This window comes from Saccoglossus kowalevskii, chromosome 20 (genome assembly GCF_978046115.1).
Source record: "Saccoglossus kowalevskii chromosome 20, keSacKowa6.1, whole genome shotgun sequence".
Lineage (NCBI taxonomy): Eukaryota > Metazoa > Hemichordata > Enteropneusta > Harrimaniidae > Saccoglossus > Saccoglossus kowalevskii.
Window position 1 is genome coordinate 9644315 of NC_140660.1, and position 24373 is coordinate 9668687.

The 24373-nt window shown below is 35.4% G+C and overlaps 1 protein-coding gene across 1 annotated transcript in view; it reads right to left on the reverse strand.

Moving 5' to 3' along the window:
- Positions 1–6142: 6142 nt before the first annotated feature.
- The window catches only part of LOC144350293 (uncharacterized), a 56830-nt gene continuing 38599 nt past the window's right edge, over positions 6143–24373 (reverse strand). The window contains exons 11-17 of the mRNA XM_085494359.1: positions 23292–23513; positions 20357–20425; positions 19288–19701; positions 16974–17198; positions 13992–14054; positions 9367–9454; positions 6143–8559 (exon numbers count right to left, since the gene is read on the reverse strand). Of these exons, the coding sequence (XP_085350485.1) occupies positions 9426–9454; positions 13992–14054; positions 16974–17198; positions 19288–19701; positions 20357–20425; positions 23292–23513 (1022 nt within the window). The 3' untranslated portion in view covers positions 6143–8559; positions 9367–9425. The remainder of the gene's footprint in view (positions 8560–9366; positions 9455–13991; positions 14055–16973; positions 17199–19287; positions 19702–20356; positions 20426–23291; positions 23514–24373) is intronic.

The window sequence follows — 24373 nt, forward strand, 5'->3', positions numbered from 1 at the left end:
TGATCAGTACAAGAAAGGCAATAAAGTTCACATTGCCAAAACGGGTAAGTTAATTCAGTATTTACAGGCAGCTGAGATCCAAGTGGGTTCTGATGTTTTTATTTTCAGGCCTCTATACATCCAAGTATGGTGAAATATGATATATCAAGTATTGCTCAGATAAGGGTAGACATCTAAGTATGTTGAAATATGATATATCAAGTATTGCTCAGATAAGGGAAGATATCCAAGTATGGTGAAACATGATATATAAAGTATTGCTCAGGTAAGGGTAGACATCCAAGTATGGTGAAATATGATATATAAATTATTGCTCAGGTAAGGGTAGACATCAACGTAATGAAGTATGGTGAGCTCTGACAAGTACAGATTGTTAAGATAAGGGAAGATTTGTTGTGTGGTGAAATAAGATACAACAAGAATTGCCAATGTAAGGTTAGATACCCAGGTGTGGTTAAATGCAATATTTGAAAGATATAGGATTACAATTAAGCATTGGAATATTAAAAGTGTCACTAGTTGAATATGGTGAATTCAGCAGATAAAGTAGTATTGGCCACAGTGTCTAGTAATACATTGTTTTCTTCGTCAAATATTGATCTGATCTGCTGCTTGGCAATTGATCAGAAAATAACACAAGAGATCAATATTTTCCAGATTGTGTAGCAAACATTTATTTATCACAACAATATGTTCTCCAGATGTCACATTAACCTTAATTTCCATGGGTGAAGATATTTTAAATTAATTATTTCTCAAAAAAATTTATTTGAAACTTCTATTAGCTATAACTTATATTGTTACATCAATGACCATGAGTTTTAGTTCCTGTACATTATGTTTGAAATAAAAATATTGTATTATCTCTGCAATGACCCAGAACTGTTATAGCTAACTGATCTCAAGAGTAGTCTACTAAGCGATTGACTCTAGTCAACAGTTCCCAAAACTTGATTAAAGAAGTCACAGGTTTTGAAATAATTTATTCTGAATATTAGGTCAGGTCAATTCTACGGCCTGTTATGTAGGAGATCACCTTCCGATAGTGACAACTTTTAGACAGTTTCAAGCATAATGTATAACAACATGTGTATACAGACATCCTTACTACAGTAACTACTTTTATGCAAATCACCTTTCTAGTGGCTATTTTTAAGACAGTCCCAGGGCATGTGTATGAGCAACCTGTGTAAAAACACCACATTTCAGCAATATTTTAACAGATTCACCCTTGTTAGAGACCAAAATAATATTCAGCATTTCCGGTAACCTTACCTTACACTATCTTTTTATAGTCAAACTGGAAAATGAGCCTATACTTTTCAACTCTACTTGAAGTCCTTCATTTGTGAACCAAAATGTCAGCCTGTAGATGCAAGATGTGGTATATTATCGAAAAATACCCTTGCATAACAATATGGACCAAGCAGCACTACATAATAATAAATTGAGGTGAATTAAATGATTTTCCTGCAGTCAAAAGTTAAAATAAAAGGTTATTCTCAACTACCTACCCCACTTTTGTTTTCAATGAACACACTATCAGTTTTATTTTAAACTCAAATAAATATTTAAATTGTAAATGTATCATTGTATCATTTCAATATTTCTGGACAAATATTATGACCAATGTATACATATATAAAAAACTAATCCAACCTCTATATGGAAACAACCTATAGTTACCATTTTTATTACATCCCTTGGGTGGTTGTTATACTGTATACACAGCCTTGTCTCAACGTCAGTCAATTGGTACAAAATTGTGTTTGAATTACAAAGCATCTTAATTACAAAGCATGGAAGTATTGTTAAAAGTAGTATAATGTTATAACCTATACCAATAAGCCAGCACATTCTTGAGATACTAGGGACAAGCGTTTTACTTTAGTTCGGATGGTGACCATTATAAATTCGTGGGGGCTGGCAGATTTGAAAAAAAATATAAATCATATCATTTCTAAAAAAATGTTACAATATTATATTAGATTTCAAAAATGTCAAGAGATCAATTGACTTGGGTCATGCCACATTGGGTGTTAGTTGGCTACGAACTCTTTCAAGAGTGGTGTCGTTCGACTAATCGCCTCCCGGAAATCGTTTATGCGTTCAAAAAGTAACCGCCAGAGGTGTAACGCCGATCAGCAAATTAAAAAAAAATACCTTGACGTGCAAAATTACGATAAACTTGCGCACCACGAAACATCACCGCGTAATATTCACGAAGAAAAAACGTTACAAATGAAAATATTCCAACTTCCACCAAGTTCCACTCCTTCAACACTTTCACCTGACCGCCATTTTGGTGACCCTGTATCATTGATCGCGCCCTCCGCGGACGAATTTGAATGAGAGTGAATGTGATAATTTAACTACGAGTGGAATTATGGGAAATCGTTATATACTCCAGTTTACACATGCTGCATAAACCAATATAAATGTCAAGGTTTCTACCTGGGTGACGAGCATTGGATAAAACTAGTAACCGTTCAACCTAGAATAACGTGCAATGTAACATTTTTTCTGACCACATCTGTAAATGTTATTGAAAGAATGAAGTGTTATCGAATTGATTGAAGGGAATGAGAGAATAATCTATTCATGTAAATCATGTGACCATTAAAATTTTCACTGGACATTCGCGTTTTCCAAATCTCGCCTGATTTAATACTGCCGTTGGCGGCGTGCTTGGATAATGTCGATTCCAGATACGATAAGTGTACATTAATGAATATCAGAAACGACAGAGTCAGCGTCACGGAATTTTGCATGGGAGCGAGATCGGCTCACCAACATTGCACCGAAAGTGCGACCTTACTAGGGAGTCCGGGAGCAAGATCAACCTTAACAATTTTGAAATCTAGACCTCTGAAACACTATTTCTTTCATTTTGCACAAAAGAGTTTCAGCTTGAAATTTTAGAATGGCGACGCCCCTCAACAATTTGTTCGAGGAGGCGAGCCCACTGGACTTCTCCTCGTGCCGCTGTCTCTGCATGATCTCGTTGCCATGCAATCCTGCATCGGAGATTGAGCGTCAACAGTTTCAAATCTACTATATACACCATCTTTTGTTTAGAGACAATCCCCCACACAGCAAGAAATACTATATTCTCGCTTTCCGCACCAGGGTTTGAGGGTGAATATTAGGAGGACGATAAAGATACAAGCCTTTGCTGAATAATGCAGTAGATATGCTTTATACCTTATTCCACTAGCAATGAAAAAAAAAACCTGCTTGATTCCAAGTACTAGTCAATATCTGCAATAAATAGGTTGTTTCCCACTGGGAGTAAAAGGTCATCTGATACATCTATGGTGGATAAAGATGTTGCATATGTTTATTACGTCACATACGTTTATTACGTCCAAACCGCGCCTCCCAGGTATTCGGTTATCCCCGAATACAAACCCCAAATGTCCGTTCTGATAAAAAGGAAAATTATGACCTTTCAACTCTGTTATGATAATGAGTTGACTATATAGCCTCGTTTTGAGATGGGGGTTCCCCGGTAGATAGTTTTTCGGTAGACAGAGTTCTTCTGTGTACGGCGTTGAATTTTGTGAGTCTGTCGAGTGAATAACACATCATTATCAACAGTCGTGTGGGTGTCTAAGTCTTTTTTTGTGTCTGCTAACAGTACCCACGAGTCCAACCCAATCTAGTATTCTCGGTACTTCCCGGGAACAGACTAACGCCTGTCTCTATTAAATATGCTTCTCGCTTAAACTTCTCGTGCAGCGCGTGTTTGGATTTCATGTAAATAAACAATGTATTTTACGCGTGTTGTATACGTCGCTATGAGTTTCATATTGAACAAGACACGGCGCGACGACCACCATACTGTAACTCACAATTCGAAATGTTTTGGAAGCATGTATCTCTTGTACTGAATCCAACACAATATAGCTGGATTGTGCTTGGGTTTTCTCAGAAGGCAGTTGACCAAAAAAGATCGACCATGAGGGCAACAATATTTGCGGGGTTTTTTTCATAACGATAACTAGGTTTTGCCGAAATGACTGTATGTCATAAAATGGAGGGGTGGGTTAAAAAGATTGGGTCTATCTGGGCTTAAAACAACGGCGCATATCCGTATACGTCACCCTCTATTGCCGTCAGGTTTACCCCTTGTAAAAACGCTGGTATGAATAACGAATAAAGTCAGTCTTCTATCATAGAGGGCTGTGAATTGAACCACCTATTTCGCATAACGTGATTAATTAATTAAGCGCTTGATTTGGACATAGAAAAGTAAACACAAATAAAATCCGCTAAAAAAATCACCAGAATGCAGGTGTAACCAGCCTGTCAAGTTTAAGCAGATACACAGACAAGCCTTAAAGGCCTTGTGCTGAAAATAATTAGAAAGTAGTTAGAAGTATATCAATTAATAGTCTGCGATTTTGACTAGCACCAAACTATGGCCAAACAATGCTTTAGTGAATGCTTTCACTTCCCAGGTATTCTGCCAGTACTCCCCATGTCTAAAGTTCTCCTCGGTTTTATTATGTTGGAATTCTAATGACCAAATCCAAATCCCCGATATTTCGTTTGTGTCCTTAAAACAAAACCCCGCCTCACTGGTATTCGTTTAGCATCATCGAATACAAACCTGGAATTCTGTTCAATGGAGAGAAAATACGACCTCTGAAATATGGTATGATAATGAGTTGACTCTAGCCTAGCTCTGAGATGGGGATTCCCCGGCAGATAGTTCTTATGTGGTGGTGTTGAGTATTGTGATTCTGTCGAATGAATAATACAATAGTAACGACAATAGGTGTCCAAGTACTTATTTATCCCGACTATCAGTACCCACGATGCCAATCCCGCCTTACCGGGCACAGACTACTGTCTTTTTCTGCAGTGAAGCATACTGTAACGTTTTGTCCTTTCTGTTGATATGTGGGAACAGGTAACGAATTTCAAGTAAAGGGTAGGGGTTCTTTGGAATTTCAAGTAAAGGGTAGGGGTTCTTTGGAGTGAAAATATATCACTCCGTGGGACTGTTGCAGGACAAGGGACTCTTTGAGAAATAAATCACTTCGACACAGTTTACACTGTTAACCTCTATTATTCTATTAATATACAAAACTAAGGTAGAGTTAGAGTACCAGGAGTTGGGGTCTAATGTTGGGTTCTGACTGAATACCGGATAGATAGGGATCGGATTAATGATAACTGTTAGGACTCAGGGTGTCAATAGAATACCAGGAAAGTGGCATTTTACATGCAGGCACCAACAGAATTGCGGGAGGCAGGGTTTGGTGCTGACAGAATACCAGATGATAACAGTGATTCCATTCCTAGTCTGACAGAATACAGGAAGGGGAGTTACTGACCAAATCCCCGCGAGGCAGACGATTTAGACGTCATGCTGTACGGCATGAAAAACGACTAAGTGAGAACCACTCACAGAGTTTTTCTTTTTTCTGTTTTGTTAGTAAACAGCAAAAAATAATATACAAATGAAAATGCAAATCACTAAATCATTCAACTTCTATCCCGAGACAAACTATAGTGTGCCAGTTTACCCCCCCCCTTAAAAAGTGTTAGGAATGTCCCACCAGACTGACAGCATTCTTTATTCTACGTTTCTTACCTATTACCTCAAACCCTGAAAATAAAAGTTTGCATGGAATAATGGGAAAAAACGGTATGCATTGCCATGTGGTAACTGTCATAAAGGTGATTGACATGTCATATTCGTTTACAACTCTGAAAGGACAATTGGAATCCACCAGGTGTGTGTGCGATTTACATAGCAATGGATGTTTACGATCTACTGACTTGCCTACACGAGACACCTGCTAGCAAGACCACATTCTGATTGTGGAAACCCAGGTGGTGTACCTAAATCTGGGCCATTTATGGGCAAAATCATAAATAGGCAAGGCAGAGGATTTTGATTGACAACAATCAGTGTGGTTTGACAGATGATGATATTTTACATTATATGAATATTCGATAGATGATTATTCTTTGTTATTATTATTATTTGTATAGGGCTGAATATCTGGCACTAAAGTCAAAAAGGAGTTTGAATTTAGATTCCACGCATATGCGGGTTATCACAGTAAACGGGAAATGGTTTATTATGTACACATTTAACTTAAAAGATGACATTGATCAAAAACAATACTTTTAAATGAAATATTTATTTATTGTTTATCGCACACCTACACCAATATAACATATACGATAGATAAAAATTGTTTTTTAGATAAAACCCAAATATAAAATGACCATTTTTAAAAACCTCTAACAACTGTAATTAATATATGAATTGTTCAACATTGAATATAAAACGTTTTTATTTATAGAAAAATCTGGGTTTTCATCAGCAAGTGCCCTTCATTTCTTCATTTATCTACTAACCAACCTTGAGAGGTGAGGTGGGAAAAATAGAAATTGTCAAGATGATATCATGTAATCAAATAAATTAGTTGTCCAGTGAATAAATTTACTGACCGCAAAACAGCACCAATCAAAAACCAATGAAAAAAAATTAATTAACATGAGTGAACAAGGGAATCTATAGGTTGGCTATTGTAGCTGAAAGCTCTGTGAAATAGGTTATGTAGCTGTAGATATAACCGTACATATAACACTAATCGGTTGACAGTGCAGTCTATTCACAAAACGATACTTATCTAACTAATTACACAAGTTAAATTATAAAATGTTGATTGAAGTAGAATGCAGATTTGTCTGATTTTTCTGAGGTATGAATGTACAAGTAGGTATCAGAAGACCATCGACCTGGTACCTTTATAATGTGATCCTGAATCTCTGCTGTAGATGTAGCTGCCCCAATGCATAATGAGTTACCAAAAGAGCACATAAGACTATGTAAATATGTTGTTCACAATGATATATAGAAATAAAATAAGGGTCAGTAAAAGGTTGTCTTCAGTAACAAACGGCATGCCCCCTAAACTATGTCTAGGATGAAAGACAAAGGGCAATTCATCTTCTGAACTGAACACATATTCATTTTTATTAAATGTTAACCCCTCCGTCATGAAATTGGTCAGATCTAGATGACTTCAATCTGAGCGTAAGTGTCACCCCAAACATCATTGATGTAAAAATGGGAGTATCTCTCAGAAAAACTGAAAACTAACACACCTAAAATATCACCTTCAACAAAAATACAGTATTTAAAACATTAAAAGTACAGAGCAGTATACAATATATTCGAAAATTAGTCGCAGAATTTTATACTGGACGATCACATTTGCACTAAATTGAAAATTTATTTTATTTACATTGTATGTAAAACACAATTCATCCCAAATACAAACACACTATTAAAATGAACTTACCACACAAGACACAGAAATGTAACGCTCTACTGTGATCATTGAACTGAAGAATACAATGTATTCAAATCGATATTATCATAATCATTGCCGTGATATACAATGAAGAATCTCTGATTAAATATCTCACAGCTCTCGATCGAATCATTAGTCTCATTTAAGCAACAAAGTGTATTAAAATCAATATTATCAAAATCATGACCTTGATATACAATGAAGAATCTCTGATTAAATATTTCACAACTTTCGATTGAATCGTTAGTCTCATTTAAGCAACAAAGTGTATTCAAATCGATATTATCAAAATCATGGCCATGATGTACAATGAAGAATCTCTGATTAAATATTTCACAACTTTCAATTGAATCATTAGTCTCATTTAAGCAACAAAGTGTATTCAAATCGATATTATCAAAATCATGGCCATGATATACAATGAAGAATCTCTGATTAAATATTTCACAGTCTCATTTAAGCAACAAAGTAAATTCAAATCAATATTATTAAAATCATGGTCATGATATACAAGGATAAATCTCTGATTAAATATTTCAACAAATCATTTTAAGTATCGGATTTGAGCAGTTATATGTCACTTCATCACTTAATGTCAAAATACCAATGCCAGATCTTATTACTTTAGTGTGGCTCTGAAACGTTTCTGTTTGATAAAATCATTTTTATTATAAATGAGTCTTTGTTAACAATAAACTCTTCAAAAGATCTAATCTGTTAATTTATTTTGCTATTTGACACGTGATACACCAATTATTGAATCTGTATATTATAATAAAAAACATGGTTTTGTACCACTCCTAACAACATTGTGTCGTTAATTAATATTATGGACTTAAGGCTTAAGTGGGATAGTATTGACAAAAAATTGAGTCTTTAATCTACATCGAACTTTTGACGTTGTCCCTAGTTTGCACAGGTTAACATAACTACTTCCATAGTTTCAAATACAGAATACAATAGTTTGCAATACGATGAAAGGTTAAATACTTACAACAGAATCAATCCACTATTTGGATGAGGAAATATCACTTCTACAAGTTGCACATAGGAACATAAGTACCAATATTGTTTTCATTAGATATAAACTTTCATTATATGCCTTTTTCGATGTACACAAAACAGCAAAAGGTGGTAAATCATTTGTCTTTCTATTCCTGTGAGTTTATACATTTGTCCTCAAAGGCAGTCTTGAGTTGTGTCTTGGGCTACATATCTAGGGTATAACAAAAAATAATAAACACATCACTACAAAACTTATTCTATGGATCTACATTATTTGTTGGGTTTGTATTCTTACTAATTACAAGAAAATGCTGCACAAATATCTGCTAATAAGACGTTAATGAAAGAAAACATAGTCGTAGATATAATTAACTAAAACAAGCTCGGGAAACAAGCTCAGTTCATATGATATACAGTAAGTTTTGTTAATGTAGACCATCCAAATATTAGATGAGGGACCTGCATAGACAATGAATCTGATCACAAGTAATATTCACACTACCATCTAATGTTTAAATAAAATATTAAACAACCGGCCATTTTGAATGAAAAAAATACATCGAAAAATGATATGCATCGGTAACCCATCATGTGTGACGTTCAAACAATTTGAAGTTTGAATTGAATCAAGCATGGCATGTCTGCGAAATGGCTGTGGCATTTTAAAATGTCTTTACCTGAGATGTTTCAAATGCTGTTTCCCCGAGTCAACCAGAGGTCATCGAAATGAAAAACAAAACTCCATCAATACCATCACGTCTTACTTTGAACTAAATCGTTCAAAGCATGTCAGGCAAACGCTTAGACATATGATAATAAAATCCACATGAATAAAATCAATTGAGACATTCCTGACAAATGACTGATGACATATTAAGTTTTCGTGACAGAAAATATTATCGAAAATATCTAAGGTATGTATGAATAAAACTGAGAACCATACAAGGTAGGGGTGTAAATATGAAAGCAATACAGTTACATGCTAAGATATTTGTAAAAATAAAAAAACTAAACTTACCAGGATAGATTATTCTTTAGGTTTGATCTCCTTGACAGGGAGGATTGTAGTGGTTTCTGTCATCTCAACCATTTTCTTTTAGCGTAGTCTTTAAAAAATAGTATATATATATCAGTGTGAATTCACCACTTTTCACATTGTTTAGTTTGAGTTAGGTTCAAATCATGTCATTGTTATTATAAACTTTTATCTTATCTTAAAATAAAATGTATGCTATAATATGAAATTTGAACATGAATGATTCTGGTATCAAGAAAACTGACTTTGATTTATCCAGGCATGTCAAATAATGTGGCTCTACTAAGTCTGGGCATATAAAGATAAGGATCTGATCGATCCAGTAATCAAGATATGTTGCTATGATCGATACAGTCATCGTTAGATATGGCTCTGATCGACCCATCTTCACCAGCCAAGGACTATATATTCGGCCAAAGCCTCAACATTAACCCTTGGCAGATTTCACCACGATTTACGGTATGTAGCAAATCCTCAAACTCAAACAATTATAAGATTCAATTGGGCTCATTTGATTTATCGAATCAGAACTCATGATAGAAACGACATATTAATTGGTGAAATCGTGGCGCTAGCTTGGTTGAATATAGAAATAAACGTGTTGCTAGCTTTTTCTTTCCATAGTCTTTATTCACTTGTCCACAGACAATTTTCAACATTGGAATAACAACAATTGGAAACGTATCAAGAACATAGACCTTTTGTTCTTGACTCCCCGTGAATCAGCACAGAGCCTACACGCCGCCATTGTTATAATCTGTCATGAACCTCGGATCTTCAATTTATGACACAGCAACACTGATTGCTGGTGCCATGGTGCGCCCATGGTGCGCCCAATCAAATGACCCAATTTAACTGCAGTGAAACACAGTTTCATGGGTCATTATGAATGACTGGCTTTCGTGAAACAGTGCAATTCAGATGATCTACCCAGTAATCAAGAGATGTGGGTTTGAAAGAACAAGTCATCAAGAAATGTGGCTCTGATCGATCCAGTATTCAGGTTATGTGGCTCTGATCAATCCAGCCATCAAGGTTTGTGGCTCTGATTTATCCAGCCATCAAGAGATGTGGCTTTGATCGATTCAGTCATCAAGAGATGTGGCTGTGATCGATTCAGTCATTAAGAGAAGTGGCTCTGATAGATTCAGTCATTAAGAGAAGAGGCTCTGATCGATTCAGTCATTAAGAGATGTGGCTCTGATCGATGTAGTCAACTAGAGATGTGGCTTTGATCGATTTAGTCAACTAGAGATGTGGCTCTGATTGAACCAGTCATCAAGAGATGTGGCTCTGATCGATCCAGTCATCAATAGATGTGACTCTGATGGATCCAGTCATCAAGATATTTGGCTCTGATCGATCCAGTCATCAATATATTTGGCTCTGATCGATCCAGTCATCAATAGATGTGGCTTTGAAAGAACCAGTCATCAAGAGATGTGGCTCTGATCGATGCAGTCATCAAAAGATGTGGTTTTAATAGAACCAGTCATCAAGAGATGTGGCGCTGACCGAACCAGTCATCAAGAGATGTGGCTCTGACCGAACCAGTCATCAAGAGATGTGGCTCTGATCGATGCCATCATCAAGAGATGTGGCTCTGATCGATCCAGTCATCAGGAAATGTGCCTCTGATCGAACCAGTCGTTAAGAAATGTGGATCTGATCGAACCAGTCATCAAGAGATGTGGCTTTGATCGTTCCAGTCATCAAGGGATGTGGCTTTGATCGTTCCAGTCATCAAGGGATGTGGCTCTGATCGATCCAATAATCAAGAGATGTGGCTCTGATCGATTCAGTCATCAAGAGATGTGGCTCTGATCGATTCAGTCATCAAGAGATGTGGCTTTGATAGAACCAGTCAAAAAGAGATGTGGCTCTGTTCGATTCAGTCATCAAGATATGTGGCTCAGATCGAACCAGTCATCAAGAGATGCGGCTCTGATGGAACCAGTCATCAAGAGATGTGGCTCTGATCGAACCAGTCATCAAGAGATGTGGCTCTGATCGAACCAGTCATCAAGAGATGTGGCTCTGATCGAACCAGTCATCAAGAGATGTGGCTCTGATCGATCCAGTCATCAAGAGATGTGGCTCTGATCGATCCAGTCATCAATAGAAGTGGCTCTGATCAATTCCGGCATTACAATTTTGCTCTAATTGATCTGGGCATATCAGTAGAAGTGACCTGCTTTAAAAAAGAAGGTTGCATAACACTTTTACACTGTAACAACACACAACCCAACCCCAATAGAGCATTTTTGTTCATTCCTATTTTCCAATAACCTTAAATAGAGAACAGTGTTCAGTCAACAAGAGATGTGGCTCTGATCGAATCAGTCATCAAGAGATGTGGCTCTGATAGAACCAGTCGTCAAGAGATGTGGCTCTGATAGAACCAGTCATCAAGAGATATGGCTTTGATAGAACCAGTCATCAAGAGATGTGGCTCTGGTCGAACCAGCCATCAAGATTTGTGGCTCTGATCGATCAAGCCATCAAGAGATGTGGCTCTGATCGATTCAGTCATCAAGAGATGTGGCTCTGATCGATGCAGTCATCAAGAGATGTGGCTCTGATCGATGCAGTCATCAAGAGATGTGGCTCTGATAGAACAAGTCATCAAGAGATGTGGCTCTGATCGAATCAGTCATCAAGAGATGTGGCTCTGATAGAACCATTCATCAAGATTTGTGGCTCTGATCGATTCAGTCATCAAGAGATGTGGCTCTGATAGATGCAGTCACCAAGAGATGTGGCTCTGATAGAACCAGTCATCAAGAGATGTGGCTTTGATAGAACCAGTCATCAATAGATGTGGCTCTGATCGAATCAGTCATCAAGAGATGTGGCTCTGATAGAACCATTCATCAAGATTTGTGGCTCTGATCGATTCAGTCATCAAGGGATGTGGCTCTGATCGATGCAGCCATCAAGAGATGTGGCTCTGATAGAACCAGTCATCAAGAGATGTGGCTCTGATCGAATCAGTCATCAAGAGATGTGGCTCTGATCGAACCAGTCATCAAGAGATGTGGCTCTGATCGAACCAGTCATCAAGAGATGTGGCTCTGATCGAACCAGCCATCAAGAGATGTGGCTCTGATCGAACCATTCATCAAGATTTGTGGCTCTGATCGAACCATTCATCAAGATTTGTGGCTCTGATCGATTCAGTCATCAAGAGATGTGGCTCTGATCGATTCAGTCATCAAGAGATGTGGCTCTGATCGATGCAGTCATGAAGAGATGTGGCTCTGATCGATGCAGTCATGAAGAGATGTGGCTTTGATAGAACCAGTCATGAAGAGATGTGGCTCTGATGGATCAAGTCATCAAGATATGTGGCTCTGATCGATGCAGTCATCAAGAGATATGGCTCTGATCGCTGCAGTCATCAAGAGATATGGCTCTGATCGCTGCAGTCATCAAGAGATGTGGCTCTGATCGCTGCAGTCATCAAGAGATGTGGCTCTGATCGCTGCAGTCATCAAGAGATGTGGCTCTGATCGCTGCAGTCATCATGAGATGTGGCTCTGATCGCTGCAGTCATCAAGAGATGTGGCTCTGATCGATCCAGTCATCAAGATACGTGGGTTTGAAAGAACCAGTAATCAAGAGATGTGGCTCTGATCGATCCAGTCATCAAGATACGTGGGTTTGAAAGAACCAGTCATCACGAGATGTGGCTCTGATCGATCCAGTCATCAAGAGATGTGGCTTTGATAGAACCAGTCATCAAGAGATGTGGCTCTGATCGAACCAGTCATCAAGAGATGTGGCTCTGATCGAACCAGTCATCAAGAGATGTGGCTCTGATCGATGCCGTCATCAAAAGATGTGGCTCTGATCGATCCAGTCATCATGAAATGTGCCTCTGATCGAACCAGTCATTAAGAGATGTGGATCTGATAGAACCAGTCATCAAGAGATGTGGCTTTGATCGTTCCAGTCATCAAGGGATGTGGCGCTAATCGATCCAGTCATCATGAGATGTGGCTCTGATCGATCCAATAATCAATAGATGTGGCTCTCATCGATCCAGTCAAAAAGAGATGTGGCTCTGATCGATGCAGTCATCAAGATATTTGGCTCTGATCGATGCAGTCATCAAGGGATGTGGCTCTGATCGATGCAGTCATCTAGAAATGTGGCTTTGATAGAACCAGTCATCAAGAGATGTGGCTTTGATCAATTCCGGCATTTCAATTTTGCTCTAATTGATCTGGGCATATCAGTAGAAGTGACCTGCTTTACAAAAGAAGATGCATAACACTTTTACACTGTAACAACACACAACCCAACCCCCAATAGAGCATTTTTGTTCACTCCTATTTTCCAATAACCTTAAATAGAGGGCAGTGTTCAGTCAACATTATCTGTTATCATATGATTCGAATGAAAAGTACAACTTCCCTTACATTATGTAACAAATGGGGAATCCTGCCGAGTAGCAACATGCTTGATTAAAACCAATGATTTCCAGATTGATGAGTCTTGTAGATGCATGGCTGCTCTATAAATGAGTAAGCCAATGATTTGTAGTTTATGTGATTTGTGAATCATGTGAGATGTCAATTTTATTATGTTAAAATGCAACTTGCCTGTTGCACTTAGATCAGTTTTCATGGCTGCTCGTCCCTCCATCCACCATTCGGTAGTATATTCTGCATCAAAAAATGTATTCATATTAATAATGGTATGTTATATGTACAATACACATGCCACACTGATGGATAAACACAAGTCTTCATGTTCGAAACACTGGTCGGAACCTTTTAGTGTCTAGTTGGTTAGGTTTAGGTCAAATGATTGACTGCAGAAAATCAATACTGTAAATAACTTGCATGACCATGAATCTGACAATCAAAACATGTGAATTCTTTATCTAGCAACATTAATGTTTTAAACTTTCAACTCTACTTTTCCAGTTACAAATCATGTCAGTGGTATTTTTTTCTGATTGTAGAACATGAACATATTCCCTATATTAATTTCTCGCATATGTGGTATATAAGACGAGATAGCACAATTTCATTTCCGTATAAAACAATGTCATATATTTATTTGTTTGTTTATTTTCTTTTGGTGCATATATTTCATTGCTTTTTCGCATTGTGGACAGGATTGAAAACAATTTTAACGCAATATTTTGTTATTTTTGCGCTTCAAAATTAAAGTAAATAATTTTCCATTGATCTGTATTGAAACACTGAACACAGTAAAATTACCAGCTGACAGAATTGCGAACCTTATGCTGGAAATCACACAAAAAAACATTGTTTTTACTCCTTGAGGAATAACCATTCACTCCGCGCTGCTATCCTGGATCTCGATTGTCACCCAGCATGCACTATATTTGATAATATTTGTTACCAGCAAGCGAGTATTAAAAACGGCAAATAGTTGCTGTGCATTTATTTGCCACATTGTTGTCTCTGATAGGCAAAGTCTCTCGGATTTAGCGATGCTGCACCTCTGAAAAATGTTTGTGTGGAATTTAATAACATAATAAAAATAATAATATTCGCACAGTAACATACGTATTTTACCGTTAATTGTTCATGATATAATTTGTAGGTCAGTGTCACAGGTCATTTGGTGGTAGCTTAAATCGAAAGGTTGGAGTGTATATTATGCCAGTTTGTTTATTACGTCTAGTCATTTTGGCCAGAGATGACGCTGTCCGTATTTGACAGATTTGATATGTGTGACTATTTGAAAATGAAATCTTCCTGAATAAATTAACATTCTTCCTGCTGCCTGTCACAATTAGCATCTTGAGATGTGTGTTGCCATCTCATGATACTTTGGGTAGGAAAATCCGTTACAAGCTACACGTGCTTCTACCAGCTATAGTATCTTACATGGTGAAGTTGCCGAATCTACATAGCTGTCTGTTGTTTGTCAAACCGTCACCTGTGCAAAATCCATTGTCAACCAACATCAAGATATTAAATCGTGCTATACAACTAACATCATATGGAACTGGGTCAACAAGTAAAGTAGTATTTGACGTTGTTATTCCTATGTTATTGAGTTCTCCGTTACTGCATTTGATTATTAATGTAAATATTGCTTTAATACCAATATATTATATATTTGATTTTGGCTACCTTATATCTGTATTATGTTTGACATCTCTACCATGCTATAGTTTCTCACAGTAAGATTTATCTTGTTATAGTCAGTAATTGAGGGGGAATAATAGGCTGCTTCGGTGATATTAGACCAATTTGAAATTTAATATAATATGGTCAACAATTTTATGGGATATATTTTTTTCTCGTTTTAATGCCATTTCGATATTCAAATTAAAAACAAAGTAAAATGTATGGATCTAGTATAATTGTAAGTGTGTTATTTTGGCGTTTCATAATTGCGAGAGATTGAAACGTGGGTATAAAATAAGTTTGTATCCAATGGCCAACTAGCAATTTATTCATGATTCCACCCATAAACAGAAAATGTTGGTTATACACATGAAGATATATAGGATCTCAAATATATTTTCATGTGACACGAGATTTGTTTAACTTAACACATTGACAACTAACAGCCTATATGTTGGTCACGGGGTAATGTGTTAATTTGCATATAATGCATAAACTCACTTATTGGTTATTTTACAAGGATATACAACTTTCCTCATAGTCATAATTTGTTGTATACATTTCAAGATAAAATTATGCTATTTATGAATTTCGGTCCGTTGGCTGATATAGCTCTAGTCTATACATTGTGTTTTACAATTGAAAATAGCATCACATTAGAAAGTTAAAATTGTTACAAAATCTGACCAAGATCCACCAAGGTTTTCAACACATACATATTGCAGCAACTGGGCTAGCTATTTTCAAGATAAAGTGGAAAATAACATTTACTATAAATTACAAATATTCATTAAAATTACATAATTACAGGTAAAGTCACAAAATTAACAAACTGATTATGGTCAACTGGAGGTGTCATATGAAATATCAAAGCACACATGCTAGAGGTTTTAAAGAAGTCAAATATAGCATTTGTTAACAGAAATTGATTTGAACATATCCCCACAAAAAGAACAGATCTAACATAGGTCAACCCATAGTACCTACATACCAAGTATCCAAGCTGGTAGATTTCGAGAAGTCTGAAATGCAATTATGGGCAGAGGACTGGTAATTATCTATATGAACAGCTCGACTCGACAGCAGAGCTAAGGATTATGTATGTCAGTCAGCCGTTTTGGTTCGAATACATTCAGAACATATTGTTTGTGCACATGTTACACAAAGTACTCGACATATGTGACAAATGAATGGATTTGGTTATAAAGGTTCTGAATATTACTCTGAATGAACAGAAGGAGACAATTATCCCTGATTTAAACTTCATTGACTAATGGCTTGAATTGTTCAATGCTAGATTAACTAAGAAACAAACTTATGGCATATGGTGTAATACGAATGCCAATTGAATACCATAACTGCTAGAATGTTATTACTGACTCACAATTCTTACATGTACATTCTCATACAAGAGGTTACTGTATTTAGTGTACATTGGTATCGGTAACAATATATAGGAGTTTAATTACTTACCAAAGCATATACATGGTTTTCTGTAATGCATCCGTAATCTGTGTTCGCATACCTCGCAAGGATGATAGCGTAATAATCTTCCAATGTGGTCTGGTACTGTCTGCAGTTCATTTCCACATAACGATAACTTGTACAAGAAAGGCAATTCTTCAATAATCTGCCATGGAAAATCCTTTAACTTATTGTCGTTCAGTTGTAGACGAATCAGATTTAACTTCTTTATTCCTGGTAAATATAAAGAATGCAGAATTTAAATTTCATGACAGTTGACAAATTTCCAAAAACACACTACAATTTTTTTTAAATAGTAAATTACTATTATATTTATTCAAATATTTCGACATTTTGTTTCAACGTGATCAAATTTGATTTATGTTAATAATAAAGCAAAACAAATCAGATATGCAAATAGAACAGTTCTACAGAAAACAGCTTAACTAAAGCCCTTTCACATCCCATGTTGATGACTGTTTTTTTCAAAATGAGATACTAGAGCAATGCATGAGAAAGAAAACCAATATTCTGTTCAGTTGAGTCAATGGAAAAGTGAACAGAATATCACCACATTTCTGTTTTATCTGGATTAAGTAAATTGTGATTAATAATTGTCCGTGAATATACATTTTGATCTATATGTTACTCATTTGCATGAGCTCTCATTACCGAAGAATGTGTGAATGTTCTTGAGCCTGGAATGCTCACTAAGGTAGCAGGATAGTCTTTTGCTAGACAAATTCTGGACAGAAAGAAAATTAATCAGAACATGATGGCTAAAACTTACCAAACCTATACATTTATGAAAAAGTTAAATTTTGCCAGACATTCTCGAAAAACACTTATTTGCGGGCCACAAAGATGCGATAAATAAGTAAATGGGTGAATGAATATTTGAGAACAAAATTCTTTCTTTTATTCAATTATTACACTGACAAGATTTTATGTTTGTATCAGAACATGATGGCCAAAACCTATACATCAAAGCTATACATTTATGAAAACTCATTAATTTTGCCTGAAACACTTATTTGTCTTTGTTTTAGGGTCACACAGATAAATGGGTAATTGAATATTTGAGGACAAAATTATTTCTATTCTTCACTTATTATAGCGACAAGATTTTTTCTAGTGAACTTGTATCAACAATACTGTTGCAAAATTTAAAAAAAATGTTGTAAAATAAGTGGAACATTTTTCAAACGTTTAGGTATACTCTTGAATTTTTTATAGAAATGAAATACTGTAATGCAAGTGCCATTACCGGTAAATAAAAATGCATTCAAAAAACTTGGTAATAAGTTTATAAGAATGTTTATACAATCAGTATAGACACAGTCATTGTATATTGACTTATGACAATTTCTAGGACTACATAAAAGTGTAAACTGTATAGTATTCTTTATGTTTCTAAATTGCCTTCTGATTGCTGCTCATTATATTTTTGGCAACTTAGTAAATGATACCATGGCACATGTCGAAAAATGGTGCATCTTCTAAGACATATAAAATACATACTATAGTGTTACAAACGATATGGAAGTATCTCCAAGGGACGCATCTCAAGTGGTATAGGACATGTGACCTGTACCGAAGTACTAAAGCAAATTGAGCTGGTAGGTTTCAATAAGATTGAAATGTAATTGTTGACGGATGAAGGTCAATCATCCATACAAACAGCTCCGCTCTGTCATCGATAGAACTACAAATGACAAACATTGTTGTTACCCCTAAAGGGTCATGGAAATGGGAAACACGAGAAAAATCTCTGGATATATATGATTATCAGAAATAGCACATTTAATGTCCAAAATGGCTGCTAGTTGCCTGTGAAATAAAAAAAATACATCTAATGTATTTGTAAAAAGTTTGAAAAGGATATATGTCAACAACTGTGTGAGCTATGACTCCTGATATATTCACAGATAGACTGATCGATCCGACCCAAAATAATATTCCTCACTTTCGGACATTCCAAAGCAGAGACTAAAAACAGATGCACCATTATCTATGTCTAACGTTTGGTGCTGCAGTTTCACTACAAGAGATGTCAAAAATCAGGAAATAGCTAATTTTACTCAGATGTTTTATTATTTTTTGTAATGTTCTTTTTAAGGACAACATAAACCAAAGACATTAATGTGTATGTGGGATTTTTTAAAGCACTTAAAGCTTACTGAATGGTATTACAGTCTGAATCTCATTTGTAGTTTTGTCAGTTGTTATAATGTACACAGAGAATCTGTTATTTTCTCGATATTTTTGTGACATAGATACAATATTGTCATACTCTTTGATTGATTGGTCAATGTTGGCTTACCTGATGGTATAGCAGTCAATGCATTGCCATTCATGTTAAGTATTCTCAACTGTTCTAATGCACACAATGAATCTGGTATCTTCGCAATCTTATTGAACGATAGATTCAATGTCTTCATACTCTTCAATTTACCAATCTCATCTGGTATAGAAGTTAATGCATTAGACCCCATGTTAATTTCTGTTAACTTTTCTAATGCACACAATGAATCTGGTATCTTCGCAATCTTATTGAACGATAGCTCTAATTTCTGTAATTTATGGCATTCCCCAATCTCAGATGGTACTATCGTTAGTTCACCATGTTCCAGGTTTAACATCCTCAGGTGTTTATACGAACCAAGTCTTGATAAATCTATAGATTTATGTTTTCCATAGCTGAGATCCAATTTCATTCCCACATGTGTAGCTGTATCTATGAAGACAATTGAAATGTTACACTGTTATAACACATGAACAAAAACGCCAGACCGTGTCAAATGGAAACTAATAAAGTGATCTCAAGTCATTAACATTATTCGCCCATCTAGGTTTTTTACTGAGATAATCTATTTTGAATAAATGTTAAACCCTATAAGATAATAAGAGACAATTTTGTGGTTTGGTACAATGTGATTTATAGAGATTAATTTCATAACAAGATCATCTGAAAAATTGTTGAGGCACGTCTACTTTAGGATTACTAGACCAATATGACATCAGGCTCTATGGTCAAACCAAAATAAATGAATAACCATAAAAGTTCAGTAAATAGTTCGTACAGGTTACGTTTCCGTATTTATGTTAATAAACCTACCTAGTCTTTCTCAACTATATGTCATACATATGTTATGTCTACTTTAGGATTACTAGACCAATATTACATCAGGCTATATGGTCAAACCAAAATATATGAATACCATATTTTTACAGTAAATATTGTTATATGCATGTCAATAAAATATACCAACCTAGTCGTCTTCTATAACTATCTGTGAACTTCAAGACCTAGCTGTCTCAAAGAAATGTTATATGATACAATCTGCGAGTGTGAGGTGAGATGCTTTTTATCATGTTCAAATGCAACTTGCCTTTTGTACTTAGATCAGTTGTCATGCCTCGTCGTCTCCTCATCCGCCATTTGGTACTATATCCTGCATCTAAAAATGTATTCATATTATTAAATGGTATGTCTTACATGTACAATACACATGCCGCACTGATGAATGAACACATGCACGATGGTAAACTATAAGTCTCCACGTTCGAAACACTTTTCATACCTTTTTAGGGTTTAGTCTGTTAGGTTTAGGTCATATGATTGACTGCAGACAATCAATACTGTAAATAACTTGCATGACCATGAATCTTACAATCAAAACCTATGAATCCTTTATCTAGCAACATTAATGTTTTAACCTTTCAACTCTACTTTTCCAGTTACAAATCAGTATTTTGTCAGTATTTTTTTCTGTTTGTAGTACTTGAACATATATCATATATGAATCTTTCGCGTATGTGGAATATAAGACCAGATAGTACAATTTCATTTCCGGATAAAACAATGTCATATATTTATTTGTTTGTTTGTTTATTTTCTTTTGGTGCATATATTTCATTGCTTTTCGCATTGTGGACAGAATTGAAAACAATTTCAACGCAATATTTTGTTATTTTTCCACTTCAAATCTAAAGTAAATAATTTTCCGTTGATCTGTATTGTAACACTGAACACGGTAAAATTACCAGCTGACAAAATTGAGAACTTTATCTTGGAAATCACACATAAAGACATTGTTTTTACTCATTAATGAATAACCATTCACTCCGCGCTGCTATCCTGGATCTCGATGAGATTCCCCTTTGTCACCCAGCATGCACCATATTTGATAATATTTGTTACCAACGAGTGTGTATTAAAAACTGCAAATATAAATAGCATTTTGTTTCACATTGTTGCCTCTGATAGGCAAAGTCTCTCGGATGTAGTGATGCTGCACCCCTGAAAAATGTTCTTGTGGAATTTAATAACATAATAAAAATAGTAATCGCGCAGTAACATAACTCGAAAAGTTGGAGTGTATATTTTGCCAGTTTGTTTATTACGTTTAGTCATTTTGGCCAGAGATGACGCTGTCTGTATTTGATAGATTTGATATGTGTGACTATTTGAAAATGAAATCTTCCTGAATAAATTAACATTTTTCCTGCTACCTGTCACAATTAGCATCTTGAGACGTGTGTTGCCATCTCATGATAGGTAGGAAAATCCGTTACAAGCTACACGTGCTTCTACCAGCTATAGTATCCTACATGGTGAAGTTGCCGAATCTCCATAGCTGTCATCTGTACAAAATCCAATGTCAAACAACATCTAGATATTAAATCGTGCTACACAACTAACATCATCATATGGAACTGGGTCAACAAGTAAAGTAGTATTTGACGTTGTTATTCCTGCGTTATTGAGTTCTCCGTTACTTCATTTAATTATTAATGTAATTATTGCTTTAATACCAATATATTATATATTTGATTTCGGCTGCCTTATATCTGTATTTTGTTGGACGTCTCTAGCATGCTATAGTACCTTACAGTAAGATTTACCTTGTTACGTTCCGTAATTGAGATGGAATAATAGGCTGCTTCGGTGTTATTAGACCAATTTGAAATTCAATATAACATGGTGAACAATTTTATGGGATATATTATTTCTCATTGTTATGCCATTTCGATATTCAAACTAAAAAACTAAGTAAAATGTATGTATCTAGTATAATTGTAAGTGTGTTATTTGTTATTTCGGCATTTCACAATTGTGAGAGATTGAAACGTGGGTATGAAATAAGTTTGTACCCAATGACTAACTAGCAATTTATTCATGATTCCATCCATTAACAAACAAACTTGGTTATACACATGAAGATATAGAGGATTTCAAACATATTTCCATGTGACAAGGGATTTGTTCAACTTAACACATTGACAGCTGACAGCCTACATGTTGGTCACGGGGTAATGTGTTAATTTGCATATAATGCATAAACTCACTTATTGGTTATTTTACAAGGATATACAACTTTCCTCATAGTCATAATTTGTTGTATACATTTCAAGATAAAATTTTGTTATTTATGAATTTTGACCTGTTGGCTGATATAGCTCTAGTCTATACAATGTGTTTTACAATTGAAAATAGCCTCAAATTAGAAAGTTAAAATTGTTACAAGTTGAACAAATCTGGCCAAGGTTTTCTACACATACATATTGCAGCAACTGGGCTAGCCATTTTCAAGATAAAGTCGAAAATAACATTTACTATAAATTACAAATATTCATTAAAATTACATAATTACAGGTAAAGTCACAAAATTAACAAACTGATTATGGTCAACTGGAGGTGTCATATGAAATATCAAAGCACACGTGCTAGCGGTTTTCAAGAAGTCAAAGATAGCATTTGTTAACAGAAATTGATTTGAACATATCCCCACAAAAAGAACAGATCTAACATAGATCAACCCATAGTACCTACATACCAAGTATCAAAGCTGGTATATTTCGAGAAGTCTAAAATGCAATTATGGGCAGAGGACTGGTAATTATCTATATGAACAGCTCGACTCGACAGCAGAGCTAAGAAATATGGATGTCAGTCAGCCGTTTTGGTTCGAATACATTCAGAACCTATTGTTTGTGCACATGTTACACAAAGTACTCGACACATGTGACGAATGAATGGATTTGGTTATAAAGGTTCTGAACATTACTGCGAATGAACAGAAGGAGACAATTATCCCTGATTTCAACTTCATTGACTAATGGCTTGAATTGTTCAATGCTAGATTAACTTAGAAACAAACTTATGGCTTATGGTGTAATACGAATGTCAATTGAATACCATATCTGCTAGAATGTTATTACTGACTTACAATTCTTACATACACATTCTCGTACAAGAGGTTACACTACTGTATTCAGTGTACATTCGTGTCGGTAATAATATATAGGATTTTAATTACTTACCAAAGTATATACATGTTTTTCTGTAATGCATCAGTGATACACGTTTGCATTTCCTGCAAGGATGATAGCGTAATAATCTTCCAATGTGGTCAGGTACTGTCTGCAGTTTATTTCCACATAATGATAACTCGCATAAAGGCAGTTCTTCAATAACCTGCCATGGAAATTCCTTTAACTTATTTTCGTTCAGTCTTAGATGAATCAGCTTTAACTTCTTTATTCCTGATAAATATAAAGAATGCAGAATTTAAATTTCATGACAGTTGACAAATTTCCAAAAGCACACTACAATTTGTTTTAATTAGTAAATTACTATTAAATTTCTTATTGAAATATTCCGACATTTTGTTTCAACGTGATTAAATTTGATTTATGTTAATAATAAAGCAAAACAAATCAGGTATGCAAATAGAACAGTTCTAAAGAAAACAGCTTAACTAAAGCCCTTTCACATCCCGTGTTGACTGTGTTTTTTTTCAAAATGAGATACTAGAGCAATGCATGAGAAAGAAAACCAATATTCTGTTCAGTTGAGTCAATAGAAACATGAACAGAATGTCACCACATTTCTGTTTTATCTGGATTAAGTAAATTGCGATTAATAATTGTCCGTGAATATACCAATTGATCTATATGTTACTCATTTGCATGAGCTCTCATTACCGAAGAATGTGTGAAAGTTCCTGAGCCTGGAATGCTCACTAAGGTAGCAGGATAATCTTTTGCTAGACAAATTCCGGACAAAAAGAAAACTAATCAGAACATGATGGCTAAAACTTACCATACCTATGCATTTATGAAAAACTTAAATTTTGCCAGAAATTTTCGGAAAACACTCATTTGTGTTTGTTTTAGGGCCACAAAGATGCGATAAATGGGTGAATGAATATTTGAGGACAAAATTATTTCTGTTCTTCAATCATTACACTGACAAGATTTTATGTTTGTATCAGAACATGATGGCCAAAACCTATACATCAAACCTATACATTTATGAAAACGCATTAATTTTGCACAGGGTCACACAGATAAATGGGTAATTGAATATTTGAGGACAAAATTATTTCTATTCTTCACTTATT